Below are 22,469 nucleotides of genomic sequence, written 5' to 3' on the forward strand. Positions count from 1 at the left end.
AACTCAGTCTTGTCTTATATCTCGCAAAAAGGATTCTTCTGCTCCTATGCTTATCTTTAGTGACACTCCCATTTCTAGGCAAAATGATATATCTCTTTTGGGGATTACCCTGACTTCTAATCTCTCTTGACACAAGCACATTACAAATATTGCTTCCTCTGCATCTAAAAAACTTGGTTTTCTCTTTTGCTCTCGGCGTTACTTTTCTTCCAAACAGCTGCTCACTATGTATAAATCGCATATCCGCCCTGCAATGGAATATTGTTCCCACATCTGGGGTGGTGCCCTCAAAACCTCTCTAAGGCTTCTTGATTCCATTCAGAAGAGGGCAGTTAGGTTAATTAATGATTCATCTCTAACAGAGTCTCTCCACTTGCTCTCTCATAGATGTACTGTTTCTGCTGCATGCCTCCTCTACAGATACTTCCATGGGCACTGTTGTTCTGAATTGGCTTCTATAATTCCCGCTCTCTCTTTCAAAACAGTCCAAACACGTGCCGCCACCAGCCAACATCCATTTACTGTCCAACTTCAAACCCACAGAACCAACTTTTCATCTTCCTCATTTATTCATTCAACTGCCGTTTTCTGGAACAACCTTCCTTCATACGTATTTCGTGAAAATTACAATCTACAGAAGTTCAAGTCCAATGTCAACAAATACCTTATTTTGTCTTCTCAAACTCCAACCCAAGCACGGTACTAAGTACTATAGGTTCTAATACCTCTCGTGTTTGGGGTTCACATAAAAAAAAAAAAAAAAAAAGAATTACCTGCAGATCTCAATATAAGGAGTGGGTGCTGGATATTCAAGATGTCAAGATCAATACAAAGTTAATAATCAGTGCCACTACGGCAATTTTTCAGGACAACTTGGATAGACTTTAGAGATGGTCAGAAAAATTGCAGTTAAGTTTAAATGCAGCAAAATACAAAGTCTTACTTGAGAATTAGCAATTCCCAAAATAACTTATATACTTGGAGGGAATGAATTAAAAAAAAGACGAGGAAGAAAGGGATTTGAGAGTTACAATTCAGTCACACATGATTTTTCTGAGCAGTGTAGACAGGTGTCAAGAAAGACCAATAATGTCCTATTGATGGTTATTGCACATTTGGTTGTAGAGCTGGGATGCTGTAATCCCATCATATATGACAGCTGCAAGATGCATTGGAATAAATGTGTGCAAGTATAGAGATTATACCCTAAAGAAAAACATGGAGTTTCTTAAAAGAGTCCACAGACAGGCAACATACTTGTTGAGATTGGCAAATGGCATCCATATTAGGAAGGACTTTGAATGTGTGAGCTGCAGAGTTTGGTAACTATGCACCTTAGAGGAGACCTGACTGAGGTGTACTTCATGGGAAGTAAAATGAACAAGGATAAAATTTCCATCATTATAAATGATTCCAGAACTAAGGGTAATGAATTCAAATTATGAGGGAAGAGGTTTAAAATGGACTGCAGGAAGTTCCCTTTTAGTCAGCGACTTCTTGATTACTGGAATAAGTTGTACTATATGACTAATAATAATCACTGACAAAGCTACAAACAGGGTTTTTCCAGTCAGTGGAAGGTCATTAATATATCAGAGGGAAAAGAGTGAAAGAAAGAACTGAACCTTGAGGAACATTAGCATTAGTTGAAAAGATAAGGCATCTACCGTCACCCACAGTGAGGGTCCAAAGAGAAAACTGATCACCATTTCAACAAGAAGCAAGTTTTCTTCTCCAAGATTCAAAATTGAGTTTGCATTGATTAATAACTGTTTTACATTATTGCAAGGTTTACTATAAACAAAAATTAAGCTGGAGATTTCACACAAGCCAATTGAGATATACTACATTCTTGTCTTAAACAGCCTTAGCATATTTGCGTTCATCAATTTCTTATAGCAACATTGTTCACAAAGGAAATTATTCATATTGCGGTACAATACAAAACACATAAGAAATGGTGCTGCTACATAATCAAAGCCTCCTATGTACATATATATAAGAGTGATAATCAATAAGAGTGATATCATGTCCTCTCCTATGTATGCAGACAGAGGTGTAACTAGCATTTTTGGCATTTACAGCCAAATATCAGAAATACACCTTTGATTTTCATTAATTTTTACGAAATCATTCGATAACTAAATTAATTTATTTTATTTAATTATTAAATAATGGTTTAATAAAAATTCATATTATAATATAAATGTGATTTTATTTTAATTAAGTATAATATTAATTTTTTTTTTTTTTTTTTAACTCCAAACATGGGTTTTCAAAAGCACAGTTCGGGGTTGTGGGTTAAGGGCCTACATGAGAGATTGAAGGCCAGGGTGGATGCCCTAAAAGGATCTAAATTGAGGGGCCCATCAAGCTCTCAGGTGCCCACATCAACGCCAGAGCTTGCACCTGGTCATCATGCAACACAGCGGCAACCCCAAGGCAAAATGCACTGGTCCCACAGGAACTAGTAGTTGTTGGTGACTCTATTGTCAGGGAAACGGGGAACATGCTTTGTAAAAAGGATAGGTGGAACAGGCCCAGGGTATGTCTGCCAGTGGCAAAGGTTGATGACGTTGTAGAGCGGATATCATCTTTTAAGGGCACAAAAGGTAATATAGTTGTACACGTTGGCACTAATGATATTAAGAGTAGGAGACCGGCAGAATTACTTAACAAGTTGAGGTCACTGTTGAAAAAAGCCGTGAATTAGGGTTGCATTTGAAAGTGTCTGCAATTCTGCCCAGACACGATAGGAGAGAGTATATGATGAGAGCCTTGTCGATCAATTCAGCCCTGGAAAGATTGTGCAAGGCTCAAGGGGTAGAATTTTTTCAGCCTGGTCTGTACTTGTTAACAGGACAGACTGCTTCTACAGGGAAGGGATACACTTGCACCCATTCTATTTAAGTGTATCCCATCCTTCCTTCTACAGAGATGGGATACACTTAAATAGAAAGGGTGCAAGAATATTTGCTGATGCTATCGAGCCAGTGTTAGGTGGGTTGGAAAACTGCTAGCTTGGGGGGGGATACAAGGACTAATAGATTAACAGTAGCCACTGGCAGAGGTGAATGTGATTCTTGCACTGCTTCTATTGGAATGAGCAGAAGCCTGAAAAACAAGATGCAGGGTATTTCAGAGACTGCTGGGAGTCATTGTGGTACAAGTAAACACATGGGTTGTGTTAGGGTAGCTAAGAATAGAAACAGGTGCATGTATACTTGCGTGTACACCAATGTGGTAAATAAATTTGGTGAATTTGAGATATTGCTCAAAGCATCAAAGGCAGATATTGTTCGGATATCAGAGACGTGGTGTCACACAGATATAAGGAATGCAGAACTGGAATTTGGGGACTACAACGTCTACAGAAAGGATAGACAGGATAGGAAGGGAGGAGGAGTTATGCTATTAGTTAAGAAACACATACAATCCAAGGAAGTGAAGGCAGTCAACATCACTGGACAGTGCAGTGTCGAGTCAGTTTGGTGTGACATAAGAATTGGGAGTAGGAGTGTGCTATAGGCCTAATGACTCTGATGAATATAATAAGAAAATGTACAGGGAAATAGAGTGGGCCAGTAAATTAGAGTCTTATAATGGGGAATTTTAATTTCCCAGATATTGACTGGAATTTGGGAATTGGTCACTCACACACTAGAAAGGCTTTTGTGGATTTATTGGATGATTGTTTTCTACATCAGCATGTTCGGGAGGCAACTAGAGGGAGTAATACTCTTGATTTGATTATCAGTAGTGATTCTTCATGCATTAAGAATCTGCAGATAAAGGAACCATTAGGTGGCAGTGATCACAGTGTGCTGAAGTGGGATTTACTCAAAGAGGTAACTACAATCAGGAGTAAAGGGAAGGATTTTTGCTTTCTTAAAGGCAACTAAAATGGTCTGAGACAGTATTTAAATTCTATACAGTGGGACCAACTGATGATGTAACCAACAGCAAATTTAAAATGGGAAGCATTCAAAGTACTTATCTTGGAAGCTACTAGGCTTTACATATCAACTAAGAAATATTTTTTTTTTTTTTTTTTGATTTGGTAGTTGTTGGCGCATCTGCTTCTGTGGCCATATTGCACCTCCCAAGGTTTTTGCAGTACTTTGATCCAAGCCCGAGGCGGGAATCGAACCCGCGACCTTTGGGTTGCCGGGCAGGTACTTTACCCACTCGGCTAGCCCGGTCGGCAAGAAATATTGTTCAAGGTTTAGGCCTAAATGGATGTCAGATGAACTAATGAGACATATGGCAGAGAAGAATAATGCATGGGATACATACAAATTAACACATGACACAGAAGCCTATGATAGATACAAGTTGATCTGTAACCAAGTTACAAAGGAGGTTAGGCAGGCGAAGGCAGATTACGAGAAATCTTTGGCAAGGAATGCAAAGAAAAACAGCAAAGAGTTCTTTACTTATGTAAACTCTAGAAGGCAGAGGATGAATCAGATTGGTCCACTTGATATCAATGGTTCAACTGTTGATGATCTTGTTCAGGTAGCTAACAAACTAAATGAATATTTTGCATCGACATTCACACATGAGGAGTTATTCAGTGAGGTGAATGCCAGAGGTGTATTCAACTCTGGCAGTAAGCTAGATAATCTGGTAATAACTGAGAGTAAAGTGAAGGAGAAATTGTTGAAGTTAAACACAAGAAAGGCACCTGGGGTGGATGGAATCTATCCAGTTATATTAAAGGAGGCAGCAATGGAAGTAAGCAAACCTTTAGCCATAATTATGAGAGCTTCTTTGGACTCAGGGGTGGTATCCATAGACTGGAGATATGCAAATGTGACCCCAATTCACAAAGGAGGATCAGAGGCTGACACAAGTAATTATAGACCTGTGAGTTTAACTTCTGTGCCAGGAAAATTAATGGAGGCACTGGTTAAAGAAGCACTGCAGGATCATCTAGACAAGACTCCAGTTATAGCTCGGACACAGCACAGTTTTATTAAGGGGAAGTTTTGCCTGACCAATTTGATTGGATACTATGATGCAGTCACAAAAGAACTGGATGCAGCGAATAACTTTGATATTATATATTTGGATTTTAGAAAGGCTTTTGATACTGTTGTGCATGGAAGACTGCTGCACAAATTGGAGCAGTGTGGCAAATTGCTGCTATGGATAAAGGGGTGATTGAGGGGGAAATGACAGAGAGTGTTTATCAATGGACACTGCTCATCATGGACTAATGTTATTAGTGGAGTCCCTCAGGGTTCAGTGTTGGGTCCATTATTGTTTTCTGTATTTATAAATGATATTGATGATGGTATATCAAGCTTAATGTCCAAGTTTGCAGAATATACAAAGGTTGGCAGGGTTGTTAAGGACACTACTGACGCTATGCTGCTGCTGCAGCAGGATCTGGAAAAGTTGAGCAGATGGGCTGAGAGGTGGCAAATGAAATTTAACATTGACAAATGTAAAGTACTACATATGGGAAACAGGAACCCCAGAACAACATATCAACACTGACAGTGGTAGAGAATGAAAAAGGACCTGGGGGTAATTTTGCAGGCAGATATGAAGTTCTCTGAGCAGTGCAGATGGGCTGCAAGAGTAGTTCATGGTGTCTTGTCAATGATATACAGGAATTTTTCTAGCAGGGATAATGAGGTGATTATTCCCTTGTATAAGGCAATCATCAGGCCACACCTTGAGTACTGTATACAGGTCTGGAGGCCTCATTTCAAGAAGGATGTAGGGCTGCTGGAAGAAGTACAGAGAAGGGCAACAAGATTAGTGAATGGAACAAAGAGTTGCTCTTACAAAAAAAGCTCAAGTTTTGCAAATTACAGTGTCAGGAGACTAGGCACCGGCGAGGTGTATAAAGCCTTGAATGGTTTGAGCATGGTTAATGCTGATGGGATTCTTCCACTTGCTCAGAATAATCACCTGAGAGGGCATAAATTCAAACTGAGGAAAGAAAGATATAGGATAGATGTGCGGAAATTTGCCTTTAGCCAGCAGGTAGTTGGTTGGTGGAACAGACTTCCATCCCTTGTTGTGGAAGTTGATAGCCTAAATAAATTTAAGGCTTAGCTGGACAGATATTTCGAATGAACGGAGGGGTGAAGTGGAAGGGGTTTTTTTGTTTTTTTTTGGCTGATGCTGCATAAGCTCGCTTTCTTGCATCATATGCCTCTACTAATGCTAATATTAAATTCTTGTTTATACTTCGGCTTGGCCACCAGGTCAGCGGAGTTTACAATAAATCAATCAATACAAATGTTAATCATATTTAGCAGTCACAGGGTTGAACTCTGGTCCACTCAAAAGCATGTGCTACTGCACTCACGCTCCTGACCACTCAACTACTTTCTAATATACTCGACCTACATATGGTACTAATACGTATAGTATTAGTACCATGCATGGGTTGAAGGTTGAGAACAAGAATTAAATTATCATCATTAGTGTTAATAATGGCCTGTGATTCAAGGAAGCCAGAATTTCCAGCATCCAACAAAAATTTTAAGGAAAAAGTCCTCATGTTATTCTCATCCCATAGTTACTGATCTTAGCTAGCCTTCCTTTGAATTTTTCTAAGCTGTCAGGCCTCAACTACCCACAGAAACAATTTATTCCAATGATTACTTTCTGGAGGTATTGGGAAAATATCGTAATGTGAACCCAATAACAGATTGTTTTTGTTTTTTTTTTGGAATTCGTTCCAAGATCTTAGAAGTTGAAAATTTCGCTATTTAACAAAGCTATTTATCTCTCTAAAATATCATATTTATAATGGAAATTGCACTACCCTTTCATCGTTATCATAATTTCCGGTTACAAGAATCAATTTTGAATGCTTTTGTGATATTTTTCTAAAACACATTTCTGGAGGTCACTACCACAAAACAAAGAAAAATTTTGCACTTTCCAGTTTATTGGGCTTTTCTGTTAGTGCAATTCATTACAAACGAGTAGTAAACTCGATCTTATAGCATTTTCAATAATATGTACTGATAACTGGAATTCTGTGGGTTTTAACAGTACGGTATTATGGTGATATGTGTTCCCCTTCACTGAAATCTTCAATCATATAAAAAACAAATTTTCAGAAACTTCTCTTCATTCCTATTTACTTATTACAATGGTGAATGGAAAGGGACCAATGGAAAGTGCATGTGCTGGAAGTGCTAGCATGAAACGAAATGAAACAAAATTGATTTAGAAATGAAAATGATAAAAAGTATGAAGCAGGACAAAATTTTCCATCTGTTGCATGCGAATTAGGTACTGCTGCTTCAACAGTAAATACTATTTTAAAGGACAGTGCACGTATAAAAGAACATGTCAAAGGATCAACACATTTAAGATCAACAGTGATCACAAAACAGTGTTCAGGTGCTATATCAAAGATGAAACAGCTATTAATAATATGGATGGAAAATCAGATTCAGAAACGAGTGCCCCTGAGTCCAATGGCCATTCAAGCCATTCAATATTTGTGGCGAACCCCAAGCCCAGTTCGTGGCAAGCAATGGATGGTTTAATAGGTTCAAGCATCGCACTGGTTTCCAAAACATTAAAGTATGCGGTGAAGTCACCAGTGCCAATTCTGCAGCTCCATAGAAATTTTGTGATGTGTTGGAAAAAATTATTGATGAAGGCTATTCAACACAGCAAATTTTTAACAAATTTTTAACGTTGATGAGACTGCTCTATATTGGAAAAAAATTCCGGGTCGAACATACATTGCCAAAGAGGAAAATACGATGCTAGGTTTCAAGGTGTAAAAAGATAGGGCCACACTCTTGCTTGGAGCTAATGCAGCAGGAGATTACAGATTAAAACCATTGCTTGTGTACCATTCTGTAAATCCTTGTGCATGGCATCGATAAAGCCACCCTACCCGTGCATTTCCGATCGAACCAGAGAGCACAAATAACAATATCTCTCTTTGAGGATTGGTTTAAATGCAGCTTAATTAACGAGGTTAAAAAATATTGTTGTTGTTGTTGTTGTTATTTGGTTTTTAGGAGCATTAGCAACTAAGGCCATATTGCTCCGGGATATGCGGTGGTCATTCCCTGACCTTTCCGCATCCTCCGTATTTGGTGGTGACGGGCTCGAACCCCGGTCTAATCAAGAAGTGTGTGCTACGCACTGCTGCTCCTTCCCACCTGGCTACGGAGGCGTCTAAAAAAAAAAAAAAAAAAAAATATAGTAAAGAACGACATTCCTTTCAGGATTTTGCTTCTATTAGATAATGCTTCTGGACATCCTACACATCTAAATGATTTCAATTCGAACGTGAGAGTCATATTTCTACCACCAAACACGACTTCACTCATCCAACCTATGGATCAGGGTGTTATTTCGAATTTAAAAGCAAACTATTTACACACAACATTTGCTCAGGCATTGTCTGCAGTAGATGGTGAGAAAAATTTTACGTTAAAAGACTTTTGGAAATCTTACAATATTTACCATGCCATCTTAAACATTAATAAGGCCTGGGCGGAAATTACTAAAAGTTGTTTAAATTGCGCTTGGAAGAAAATATGCGCACGGCATGTGAAAGGCTTCGAAGGATTTGAAAAAGACGAATCATATGAAGAGGTAACAGATAAGATTGTAAAGGTTGCAGAGCTACTTCATTTGGAGGTTGTTGCCAAAGATGTGGAGGAGTTAATAGAGAAAGTAGAGGAATTATCTAACGAAGAACTTATTGACTTGCAGGCAGCGAGAGTGAAAGAAGAAAATGCTGATGAAGCTCAAGATGAACCAAATGAGGAGCCAAGATGCTTCATCACCAGAGAGATGGCAATGGCATTTCATGAAATTGCATCGGCAATGGCGAGGTTTGAAAAGATGGATCCTGACAGAAAATGATTCTTAAAAGTTAACAGAGGGATGAATGATATGCTTACTTGCTACAAAGAAATCTACGATGAAAAGAAAAATGCCACTGTCCAGTCATCCATTAATATGTTCTTTTGTAAGGTTGAGCTGCTGACCCCTTCTAAATTTCCGCAGCCCTCAACCTCCACAGCGGCATACCTATCAGTTGAAGATGTCGATTCTGGCAACGATGCTCAAGAGGTAAAACTTACTGACGGTTATGCCTGTCTCCTCTCTTACTTTATAATTTTGAAAGTTTTTAAATTGCATGCTTTTGTAATTTTTCCTGCGCATGAGATAAAAAATTGAATAAATACATTAATTAATTCTATTTACATGTTCGTTGAACATTTCTTTTTTGATTCAATCAATTCAGCAAGCGTAGTTGCAAGTGCTGCACAAGCATGGGGGAAATTCTGACTTAAGTAAAGTTCTGCAGAACGCAACCCTTAACTAAGTCGTGGAGTTCCTATATTTCCTGTATCCAACTCATAACAGTTTATCTGATTAGTTAAGTGAGGTTCCCCCTCCCCTTTACAGAACCATTTGGGTTCCCTTTAGAATACCATTTGTATCTAAATGACTCCGTATTGAATTCTTAACCATGGTCACAATTTTCCTCACCACTGAAGTCAGTCTGCTCAGTCTAGTTTCCCACTTCATTCTCTGAACCATGTTTATGGATTGTCAATAGATTAGTGTCTTTCCTTTCCAAATGAATCCAGTCATGCTTTTCCCTTCCAAGTGAACCCCTGAATCCCTTATAATTAACTGTAATGGCCTTCATTATTTAAAAATAACTAGGTATATTCCATTTATCACATATACCTTGGACTGAGAGAGAGAGAGACAAAAGTTTTTCTACGGAACACATGTAATCTGAAATATCTCTATATTGATTGGTTTTTCTGTTTCGCTTCCATGGAAGTGCCTCAATGAGCTAACATAGAATGATGATATTTTTTGGCTGATATTTTCAAAATGTTGCGATTTTGAAAATATACATTATTACTATTCCATACAATTGCCTGAAGAGATTTTTGCCACCAACTATGGTGGCAAAAATCTCTTCAGATGTTTTTTTAAAACAAGCAAGAAGAACATGCAGTGTTCAAAAGAACCACATCAAGGGAGGTGTATTCCAGATTTGCACAAACACGTGAAGCTCTACCATGAGTAGAAAGGTAAGGCTTTGGACAAATTTATGAACCTTAAGATCCTTGCCTTAAGAATAGCAAGCAAATTCTGTGAGGATGGCAATGGAATCTCTCCCATAATTTAAATTTGGAAAAATGGAACAAACATGTGCTTCAGTTTAACAACATGGACTAAATTTGAACAGCAAGTCTGAATGCACAAGATTCAGTTTCGCGACCATCATCAGCCTAGAGCCGACCGGGCTAGCCGAGTGGGTAAAGTACCTGCCCGGCAACCCAAAGGTCGCGGGTTCGATTCCCGCCTCGGGCTTGGATCAAAGTACTGCAAAAACCTTGGGAGGTGCAATATGGCCACAGAAGCCGATGCGCCAACAACTACCAAATCAAAAAAAAAAAAAAAAAAAAAAAAAAAAAAATCAGCCTAGAAGTACCGGAACAACCACTGTTTTTTACAGTTAATTTTCTATGAAACAAAGCTACAATTATGGAATCTTTACCTTAGAATTAAAGACTGCCTCTTATTTTATTAGCAAAGAAACAACATCTCTATAACAGCATCATTCAACAGTGAAATACTGTCTAACTGGCTTGGCTACCAAAACGGCTGGTGCCAATAGTTAAGAATCTGAAAACTATTCTTGATTTTCAGCCAATCTCAATTGCAGCTATATTCTTAAAATACCTTGAAAAGTGTATTTTCCAAAACACTGCCAAACAAATATTTAGTCACATACCCAATAATTCCTATTATGCAATAAAGAGGAGATCTACTATTACTGTCTTCACACTCTTATGCAAAAGGTTCTGCAAACTGAAAGTCAGAGGCTCTATACCCTGTATTTCTTTACTTGAGATCAGTTTTTGATTGTCCCATATGAGCCTCTGCTCTTACCTTTTGGAGAGATTTTATGGTTTCTCAGGAAATTTTTTGAAATTATTGAGTAACCTGCTAATAGAAATTTCTATTCTTCAAAGCTGATAAAATTAATCAACAAACCAGCCAATTCTGGTATACCCCAAAGTATCTTTCTCTGTCAGCTTTGCTCTTTATGCCAGCCTTGTGTACCTCTCGTGAATGCTTTTCTTACCTATGCAGATGGCATAATATGCTACATTCTGTGCAAAATCCAGAAGAAATCAGATGTCACTACACAGGCTTGAAATGTTAACACCACCTTAAACTCATATGTTGACAAGTTCTATAGGTATGCCATTTTCCTTGGGCATACTTGTCAATCCATAGACTATTTCATATTCTTTTTAATCAGAATTGCGTAATGCAGCAAAGGTTAATTACCTAATACATGCCTGGCTGGGAATTCCCTGGTAGAATCTTTGGGCACTGCAAATCAATCGAGTTCCTGAGAGTTTTTCTTGACCATCTTTCATACAAAGAACACTTATGAATTCATAGGAATGCAGGAATGGTATGTTTCTAAGTGTTTAATAAAAAGATTATGAAGGTTTAAGAACTTGCTATTTAAAACAAGACCCATGTAGAAGGCATAACAAGCAGCTTATCATGGAGTACATGTACTCCTTTTGCTTAGGGCATCTATATGCAATAGAAGAGTGGTCTGTTACAACACAGATATGAAAGAAGAAGATCTGACAATTAAAATTTTGGGTCTTAAAATGGACCAACTGATGTGATTGCCATCCATACACTATCTCTCACGAAGTGGAAATGAACTTTTGTTCTAGGAGCTGCCTATAGAAAAACACAAATACAATTCTATCTCACAATAGCTGTGTGCCAATCCATATACATTTTCTGTGCACAAATCGTATTTCCTTACAAATTACTGCAGATTCCGCAACAAAGTTCACTTAACACTCCAGATTTGTTTAAAAGCCAGTTCCCTAATTCAATTCTTCATGCCAAGAATGAGATGCAAATTATTGTTATTGTTATTTTTTGGTTTTTAGGAGCATTAGCAACTAAAGCCATATTGCTCCGGGATATGCGGTGGTCATTCCCTGACCTTTCCGCATCCTCCGTATTTGGTGGTGACGGAGATGCAAATAGACCATAATCTTTGGACATGCAAGTATACAGGAATGCAATAATTAATTCACTATCAAAATACATATACCTCACTAGAGCAAGCTGCTAATTAGCAGTAGCAGTGACAAATGATGAAGGAAGTAAGCTAATTTGTCCATCCCCACTAATAACAGATCTAATTCTTCCTTAAATTTATTCTAACTACCTACATTAACAACACCAGATGGCAGTTTGTTCCAACAATCACTCTCTGGCTGAAAGCAAATTTTCACACACTCAGCCTGCAGCAATCTCTTTTTCAATTTAAATTTATGTTTCCTTGTGTGTGTGTGTGTGTGTGCGTGTGTTAAGAAAGAGTTAGAATACCATCATCATTAAGTTTACTCAATCCATTTAAAGTCAAACACACAATTCAATTAGCTCTCCTCATAAGTGCCTACTTTCTAAGCTGTACAAAGTTTTTGTGGTAATCCCTTAGTGTTCTTGAATAATCTAGTTGATCTTCTCTGTGTCCATTCCAAGAGATTCCTATCTTTCTTAAAATGACGTTTCCAGTCCTGTGTGCAGTACTCAAGATGTGGCCTAGCCATTTCCTTAAACAATGGGATAATCATCTTGTCCCTGTTGGCAAAGTTCCTATTCCTCATTGGCAAAATCCCATGAGCTGTTCTGGCAGCCTGTCTGCACTGTGCTGCACAGAGAACTTCATGTCAGACTGTACAATCAACTATAGATCTCATTCATTCTCCACCACCCTGAGTGGGGTACTGCCAAATTGGTACATTCTTCTGGTATTATTGCTTCCCAATACTAGTGCAGTAAGACTTAATTTTTCTAGGTCTTGATGCACTAGTATGCCTTGATTCCTATCATCTGCAAACATAGACAACAACTTGAGATGATTTCATCAATATCTTTAATAAATATTGTAAACAGTAAAGCACAGCATTGAACCCTGAGGTACTCAGGTAAAATTAGTTCAAGAAGTGCAGTGCCCATTTACAATCATCCTGTGTCTTCTGCCACTCAACTATCTCTTTAACCATAGCAGTAACTCACCTCAATTGCCAGACTGCTCCAACTTGTACCAACAGTCTTTCACGTAGAACAGTGTCAAAATCTTAACTAAATATCTGTGTATGATGTAAAAATTGTTTGCATCCAGTTCCTTTCTGACTGCATCACAGTAGCTAATCAAACTGGTCAGATGGGATCCTTCCCTTAACAAATCCATGCTGTGATTTCTATATAATTTCATTCCCATCAAGATGATCCTGCAATACTTCTTTAATCACAGACTCCATTATTTTCCCTGGAACAGAAGTCAAGCTCACAGGTCTGTAATTACTGAAGTTACCCTATTAAAGAAGGACTGGACAAATTATCAGAATGGTTAGAAAAAATGAAATGAGTATTTTTTTTTTTTTTTTTTTTTTTTGCTGATGCTATTACAAGCTTGTTTCCTCATATCATTTTGCTATTACTAATGCTATTCTTCACAATCTACCTATCTGAGTCATGTAACTGATTGATGATGGTTTTTGCAAAGTCAATAATTGTTTGTTTATAAGAAAAGTGATGTTGAGAGAAAAGACACCTACAAGGGGCATCCAATAAGTTATCCAAACTGACTATAAATATGCTTGATATTTATAGTCAATGTGGATAACTAGTTTTATCGTACACTCATAAATGCTTTTTCTTACTTGTCCAGATTCAAATCAGTATAGTGACTTATTGAAGAACAAAAGAGATTTAAAGTAGGCCATCATCATATATTTAATAAAAGAAAAGAATGCACCAAAAGTTATTTATGAATACTCTTATGCAGTGATACTGACCCATCTGAATACCATATAAAATTTTTAGTGCAAGCAGTTTATAAAAAGAAGCGACAACTAAAAATGTGACAAAAAAATAAAGGCCTTATACAGGATAGATGCGCTGTGGATTTTCTGGCATCGGTGTCTTCTGACTGACAGAAAATGCAATATTTCTAGGGGTCAGTACTGACAATCCTTCATGCACACTTGGCCACGTCAAAGGTCAGTTCTCACTAGGTTGGGTGCCAAAAACACTCATATCTCTTCAGAAACAGTACAGGGCTCAAATTTGTGAGGAAACTTTACAGGTGCAAGAGTTTCTTTCAAGAACTGCAAGTGGTGATGAAATGTGGATACATCAGTGGGATATGAAAACAAAGCAGGAGTGCATACAATGGAAACACTGTGGGTCATTACTGTTCAAAAATCTTAGGATTCAACACTCTGACAGGAAGATCATGGCTACCATTTTTTTTTTATACAGAATGAATTATTTTGATTGGCTATGTGCCACATAACAATACAATCATTAAAGATGCCTATGCTAATGCTGTTCCCAAAAATTTAAGACACCACAAAGGAAGGTATATCAAGCTTAATGTCAAAGTTTGCAGATGATACAAAGACTGGCAGAGTTGTTAATAACAGTAATGACAATATGCTGCTGCAACAGGATCTGGAAAAGTTGGGCAAATGGGCTGAGAAGTGGCAACTGAGGTTTAACATTGACAAATGCAAAGTACTACATATGGGTACCAGTAACCCCGGAGAAATGTACCAACTATGTGGTGTTACACTCAGGGTAGTGGAGAATGAAAGAGACATTGGGGTAATTGTGCAGTCAGATATGAAGTTTTCTGAGCAGTACAGACAGGAAGCCAGAGTAGGTCATGGGGTCTTGTCAATGATATACATTTATTTTGTGAGCAGGGATAAGGAGGTGATTATCCCCTTGTATAAGGCAATGGTCAGGCCACACCTTGAGTACTGTGTACAGATCTGGAAGCCTCATTTTAGGAAGGATGTAGAGTTGCTAGAACGAGTACAGAGAAGGGCAACAAGACTGGTGAAGGGAACAGTTGGGTGCTCTTATAAAGAAAGGCTTAAGTTCTGCAAATTGTAGCATCTGGAGACTAGGTACCTGAGAGGTGATCTGATTGATGTATAAGGCCTTGAATGGATTGAGCAGGCTCAATACTGATGGGATTCTTCCTCTTGCTCAGATTACGAAATTGAGGGAGCATAAATTCAAATTGAGGGAAGACAGTTGTGAAATAAATGTGGAGAAATTTTTCTTTGGCCATTGGGTAGTTGATTACTGGAACAAACTTCCATCTGTTGTTATAGAAGTTGATAGCTTAAAGGCAGAACTAGACAAACGTTTGGAATGGTTTTTTTTTTTTTTTTTGGCTGATGCTGTATAAGCTTGCTTTCTTGCATCATGTGCCTCTACTAATCGTAATGACCAAGAAAAATGAAATTGATCCTGCTGTTGTTATTTGGCTTTTAGGAGCATTAGCAACTAAGGCCATATTGCCCCGGGGATATGCAGTGGTCATTCCCCGACCTTTCCACATCCTCCGTATTTGGTGGTCACGGGCTCGAATCCCGGTCTAATCAAGAAGTGTGTGCTATGCACTGCTGCTCCTGCCCACCTGGCTACGGAGGTGCAGAAATTGATCCTGCATTTCATTTTTGAGAGAGAGTGTTTTGCTTCTTCATGACAACATTACTATATACAAGTCCCATAAAGAAATTTCTGCTCTGATAGACTGTAGATTCTAGGGATTAAACCATCTAACTTACAGATCTGACCTCCCCACCACTGATTATTTCCTTTTCTGTGGAAACACCTGCATAGGAATATGTAAAAACCTTTTTTCAGAGATTTTTTTTTTTTTTTTTTTTCAGGTATTTCCTCTTTGGCCTCAAAGCGAAAGACATATTGAACGTGAGGAGATATGTATGTATATATATATGTATATATATATATATATATATATATATATATATATATATATATATATATATATTGGGAAAAAAAGACTATGTTTTTATTTATTACCGAGGTGGATTTTTCCAGTGATTCTCGTAATCTTACTGATGCAGAGGAAGCAATATCTGTGATATGCTTATACCAAGAAAGGTTAGAAATCAGGCTTATTCTCAATAGGGATATGTGTTCAGGTCTAGAAATATGAATGTTGTTCAAGATGAGCAGCAGACTCTTTTCTGAAAGAAATACGGCAGGATGAGCTTTTTATAATGATGATATGATTATATACTGGTGATGGATATTTGGGAATTTGTGGCTGTTTTCATAGATCAAGGTTTCTCAAACTGGAACACCTTATAAAATGATCAGCAAAAACTATGGACAAGATTTCCCATAAGTGGAAAATCTTTAATATACAGAAAAAAAAACAATATACAAAAGGTCCTTGGGAACACTGGTATTAGCCATTTTTCATTGCACACAGTGAGCTGTAAAAGAAAAACACTAATTTAATTATAAAATAAAATTATCCAAAAGTCTGTAGCTTTTATATAAATGCTACTTACATTTATAATAATTTATTTGGATAATAACAATCACAGCAATATTTAAAATGCATTATAAATTAAGTTATTCTGAGTGTTTTCTTTACTCCATCACTTATGGTGAACTGGCACCTGTGGCCAGGGCCACATTTACCACTGCAGTTTCCTATTGATTTAGACTTATGGATATAAGTCTAAATCAATAGGAAATAATTTCCAGTGACCCCTCTCCCAAACTATCCCAAACAGCAGTAAGATGTATTGAATTTTATATGATTATACATTCAGTAGGCCTTACTCCTCCAGCATGTTGCATTATTCTTAAATTTATGAAAAAATGCTGGTCAAATTAATAACACTGCAAACATTATAATGCCTACACTGAAGTACATTATAAAGAACTCTATAAAGAAATTAAAAATAAGCAGCTTTAAATCACAATTTTTCAAGCTGATTTCTACCTCCGGCTAGATCAAAACACCTTCAGAAATGTAAATTTATGTATGTACTTTCGGGAAAACACACATGAAAAACATACATCAATGTGTTCACTCCTGAAAAGGAGTTAAAATACACTGCTCTACCATTAATATCTGGACACCTGCATATCTACAAATAATCTTTATTCACAGGTAGACTAATGAAATGTGCTGAAAACCTTTATCCTCTATGTCATCTGTAGTCTTTAATTGAAACATTCTCCACTAGTTTTTTTTTTTTCTAAATGTCATCCAATATTTTCATCCATGCAGCCTTCAAAGCGACAACCATTTCATGTGTTTTTTTTTTTTTTTTGGGCAGTTGAGAACACACTTGATAATTTATTTAAATAAAAATAATAAATTTTCTGTTTGTACTCCGGGACGACCACACGGTTAGAGGAGTTCACAAGGTAGAAAGAATACAAGAAACAGCACCGTATTCAGCAGACATGGGCTTGAACCCGGGTCACTCAAGGCACGTGTACTTATGCACCCGCACACCTGACCACTCAGCTACAGTGGCATCTCAGAGGTTCTCTATAAGATTGAGGTTAGGGCTCTGGGTTGACCAGTCCAAGTATTCGGTATTCATATACTCAACCAGTCCATCAGAACATGAACAGTATGACATGGAGTTGTCCTGTTGATATAGCTTAGGGCCTTTCCCGACATGCTGCCACAACGTAGATAACGCATTATTGTCCAGGATGTCTAGATAGGCATTCAGGGATTTGTTCAAAACAATCAGTCATCGAAGGCCAAACTATGAAAAACAGCTCCAGATCATGCTATTTCCCCCAAACTTTGTGGTTGAGATGATTCAGTCTGGCAGGTAGCTTTCTCTGGGCATCCACCAAATCCAGGGACGATTGTCAGAGACAGTAGTGGAAGAAAGGGACTTGGGAGTTATGATATGGTCAGACAGCGAGTTCCCTGAGCATTGTAGACAGGTTACAAAGAAGGGACATGGTGTCTATCAACGATTTATTAAAGATTTGCTAATAGAGATATGGATGTCATAATCCCACTATACAGGGTGTTTCAAAAATGGTCAATATATAGGTGAAAAGTACAAACTAAAATAAGGAAAAAAGTCCCAGTGAACATTGGGCTGCAAATGAACCATTTTCAAGATAATGAACATTTTCTGTTTAGATCCTCCACTGACTATGGGAGCACTCTGGGAGGGTAATCTATTGCTCAGACCTTGCTGGATATGATAGGGGTACAGTAATTGGCAATGTAAAATTCACCACACACTGCTATGACTCAGTACATGCTCTTGCAGAGCAACCCTCCTTGTTGAAATTCATGGATTTTGTTCTATTCTTTCTAACACCCTCAACATCAGGTGTTATGCTTTTGGGCCTACCTGCTCATATTCCATGTGCAAAGCACCCATCTTCTCTAAGGCACTGATGTACCCTGATGAATGTGCACCTGCTGGGCTGCCTTCAGCGGGGAAATGCTTCTTGGTACAAACATACAGCCTCGAGTGCACTGTCGTTGGCTTTACCATATATGAAGTGTATGTCTGCATACTCTTCGTTACTGTAACCTCTTTCCATGTTGACTATCCTTTGACAAGTACTAGTATGCCTGCTATGTCTCAGAGCATTGGGGAAAGGGAGATAATGAGCATAACCTAGCCTAAACCAACAAGTCAGTGGTGGATCGCAACTCTGTACAGTTCACCTTGTCAGTGGTGGATCCCAACTAGAAATGTGCAATATCTTGAAAACGATTCACTTAACAACCCATGTTTACTAGGCTTTTTTTTTACATATTGTAGTCTGTACAGTTCACCTTTAAATTATTGACCATCACTTTTGAGACACCCTGTATAAGGCTATTGTTAGACCACACTTGGAATACTGCATTCAAGTATAGAGACCATACCTAAAAATAGTCATCAAGCTTCTTGAAAGGGTCCAGGAGACAGGTAACTCGCCTAGTGAGATTGGCAAAAGAGCAACCATATGAGAAAAGCCTTCGAATATGTGGGTTGCACAATTTGGAAACTAGACATTTTACAGGAGACTTGATTGGGGTGTTTGAGGCAAAAGTAAAATGAATAAAGGCAAAATTTTCACAGTTATAAATTACTGGAATAAGTTACCTACATGGGTGGTTGAGGCTGACAGTTTGGGCAAATTCAAAGGTCAGCTGGATAGTTGCCTACGGAAGGAGGGAAATGCATAGGTTGTGGAATATCTTTTCTCTTATTTATTTTATTATTATTTTACCTTTTTTTTTTTTTTTTTGGCTGGCAGCATAAGCCTTAGGCTTCCTTGCACCATATGGCCATTACTAATACTTCTACCTCCCATGCATCTGACTCTCCCATCAAATCAAATCACCCGATCATCTCCCAGCATGTCAAGGCTTGTATATAACCCTTTTTTTTTAGATTACTGGTAATTGAAACCACACAAGAATAGAAATTAATTAGTACTATACATTATATGTATAGTACTAATTTATTTCTATTCTTATAAAAAAAAAAAACTGCAACATTTTTTGCCACTCTCCTAGAATATAGACTCCTTTTTCCATCATGAATTTACTGTTTATTGTTTTTCAGGTCCTCAGTAACTGGAAAGGGAACTGGCAATTTGCAGTAACTGACAACCCCTCAAAAACATCTTATGGGTGCCAGTGTAATATAAACCCACTTCTTATGGAACACCCTGTAAATTGCATTAAATAACAGAACCAAGATTTGTTAAAATATTTAATTTTTTTTATACATGGACTGCACAAAACATTCTTTTTCTGTTGATGCTTGTCACATTGAAAAGCATCGAGGCAGAGATACTAAAATTTCGTATTTGGATGAATAAATCAGTTTTCTTGTGACTCAAATTGGGGGCACTTTTCTTCATACAAAACGCACTATAAAATTTTGAATGTTGGGGGAGGGGGGGGAAGTGGCAATAAATATCAGTAAATATTAATCGGCAAACTGCACCCGTACCTACTAAAGCAGTTTTGCTTATGGGGGGCTGAAATTGCCAATCATAGTGGATTCCTAGGTTCACAACTATATACTAACCTCAGAGAGAAGCTTCACATCACATTGTGATAGTTCGTATATTTGCAAAACTCCTGTACCACGCGGTTTACCGCCAAGAACAACAAATTTCGCACTCTGCGGTATCCATTTCGTATCAAACAAAGTATAATTTAAAGGTTTTTGAACGTGTACTATAATCTGTGGCTTATCCATTTCATATAAATGAATGGATATTGCTATAACGCATTTCCTTTTTGTGCTAAGCTGTGATTCAAAAGTCTAGGGCTTTAAAAACTAATAATTCCAATGCTTTTTTTTTTTTTTTAAGAAATAGGAATATAATCGAATTAAGCAGATCACATTGCTTCCTATTTATACATACAGTACAACTAAGAATATTATCACAGAGTAGTAAGATACTTATTACTCTGTGACTATTATAACAAATAGCACGAACAACGAAAAGAACACAACACGCGACGCATTTACAACTTCTGTCCTAGTGATCTGTCCACACAAACTTTGAGTCGGTTGATATAACGCAAACCGACTAATTTCAGAGTTCACCATCCCCAAAACAAAGAAAGAAAAAAAAAAAAAAAGACTTCCAATTGCAAATTAACCGAATAAATAGCTTGTATAACAACAAGCAAATTAACCGAATAAATAGCTTGTATAACAACAAATCAGGCAGTAATAGCTGATTAGGACACCATCACCTTTTTGCCAATCGGCACAAATACATTTGATTATTATTATTATTATTATTATTATTATTATTAGCCATATAGTGCGAAGAAGCCTGAGGCTTATGCTGCACCGGCCAAAAAAAAAAAAAAAAAAAAAATTCCTTATTACCGTGAGAGAGAGAGAGAGAAGTAGAAAGGAATCACCAAGAAAGAGAAGAATGATGATATCCAGCTCAGGACCCTGGGTGTGCCAAGCCCATACTCACCAGATGTGAGCCCCTGGGGGTATTATACACTTATGGGCCAAAACATTATGACCACCACAGGGACGGCACATGTTGTACCTGTCAGTATGAAGCCCTTGCAAAAGAGAAAAGGAGGGACTTGAAGGAGGATATATTTAGAGATAGAAAGGCGCGGCCGGCATCTTTGCAATCTCAGACATTGTCGGCTGTTCAAAGACCGCCGTAGTTAACACGTGACGTGAATGGTCTGGAGAGAAAAAAAAAAAAAACAAAAAAAAACGTGCAGGCCATTGTTGGTTGACAGTCGAGGTGAACGGCAATTGGCACGTGCTTTCCCGGACAGTAGATGGCTAGCAATGCCTTAATTATTGGGACTCTGCAACCAATGCGCACGTATTAGAGCACACCATCTAGCAACAGATGATCTTGAGAATAGGCCTGCAGGTATGCAAGCTACTCATTTGCCCATGTTGACCAACCAACCGTCATCGACACATCCGCCTGCAGTGGGCACATTTTACACAATGTAGTGGACACAATGTATTCAATTCTTACGGCAGCCCTTAAATAATAATAATTTTTTTGCAGCGGGCACAGCAGCACCATTCTTGGACATTGGACAACTGAAAAAGAGTAGCTTGATTTCATGAATCAAAGTTCGAGCTCCATGATGAGTATGTAAGGTTCCTCATTCGACAGCGAGCAAGTGAATAGCTGCAACTAGACTGCACGATCAATAAAAATTCTTCCCAATTCACCTATTCATTCACTTCAAATGTTTGTCTAGTTCTGCCTTGAATTTATTTAAACTGTTTCAATTTATTCTGATTGAATTTATGAACAACGGATGGAAGTTTATTCCAGAATTCAACCCGCACATCTATTCTACAACTGTACAGAAGGCAAATTTCAGCACATCTATTCTACAACTGTACTTTTCCAATTTGAATTTATGTTCCTCAGGCGATTAATCAGGGCAAAATGAAGAATACCATCAGCATTGAACTTGCTCAAGCCATTCTAGGACGTATACACCTCAACCAGATCATCTCGCAGGTGCCTAGTCTCCAGACATGGCAATCTGCAGAACTTAAGCTTTTCTTCATAACAGCAACCTTTTGTTCCATTCACAAATCTCATTGTCGTTCATTGTACTCGTACTAGACTCGATATCTTTCCTAAAATGAGGCCTCCAGACCTCTATACAGTACTCAAGGTGTGGCCTAACCATTGTCTCACACAAAGGGATAATCACCTCCTTATCCTTGCTAGCAAAATTCCTGTATATCATCGACAAGACACCATGAGTTGCTATTGCCGATTGTCCGCACTGCTCAGAAAACTTCATATCTGACTGCACCATTACCTCGAGGTCTTTTTCATTCTGCACTACCTAGACTGTAGAACAACACAGTTGATATGTTATATCGGGGTTACGGCTACCCATATGCACTACTATTCAGTTTTCATGTTAAACTTCAGTTTACACCTCTCAGCCCATCTGCTCAATTTTTCTAGGTCCTGTAGAATTTGCTCACTGTCATTAACAACCCTGCCAACCTTCGTGTCATCTGCAAACTTGGACAAGCCTGATATGCCTTCATCAATATCATTGATAAACAAAGAAAACA

General features: G+C 38.0%; 1 protein-coding gene across 2 annotated transcripts in view; it reads right to left on the reverse strand.

Annotated features, from left to right (window-relative positions):
• Wdr92 (dynein axonemal assembly factor 10) overlaps positions 1-20,207 on the reverse strand; it is a 160,239-nt gene extending 140,032 nt beyond the window's left edge. Inside the window, exon 1 of one of the 2 annotated variants that reach the window (XM_090375264.1) lies at positions 19,944-20,207. In XM_090375264.1, coding sequence (XP_090231390.1) covers positions 19,944-20,117 — 174 coding nt within the window. In that variant the 5' untranslated portion in view covers positions 20,118-20,207. The remainder of the gene's footprint in view (positions 1-19,943) is intronic. The other variant, XM_090375263.1, reaches the window with a different exon arrangement.
• Positions 20,208-22,469: the final 2,262 nt, after the last annotated feature.

The sequence above is a fragment of the Mastigoproctus giganteus genome, chromosome 6 (assembly GCF_048544385.1).
Source record: "Mastigoproctus giganteus isolate SK-2022 chromosome 6, ASM4854438v1, whole genome shotgun sequence".
Lineage (NCBI taxonomy): Eukaryota > Metazoa > Arthropoda > Arachnida > Uropygi > Thelyphonidae > Mastigoproctus > Mastigoproctus giganteus.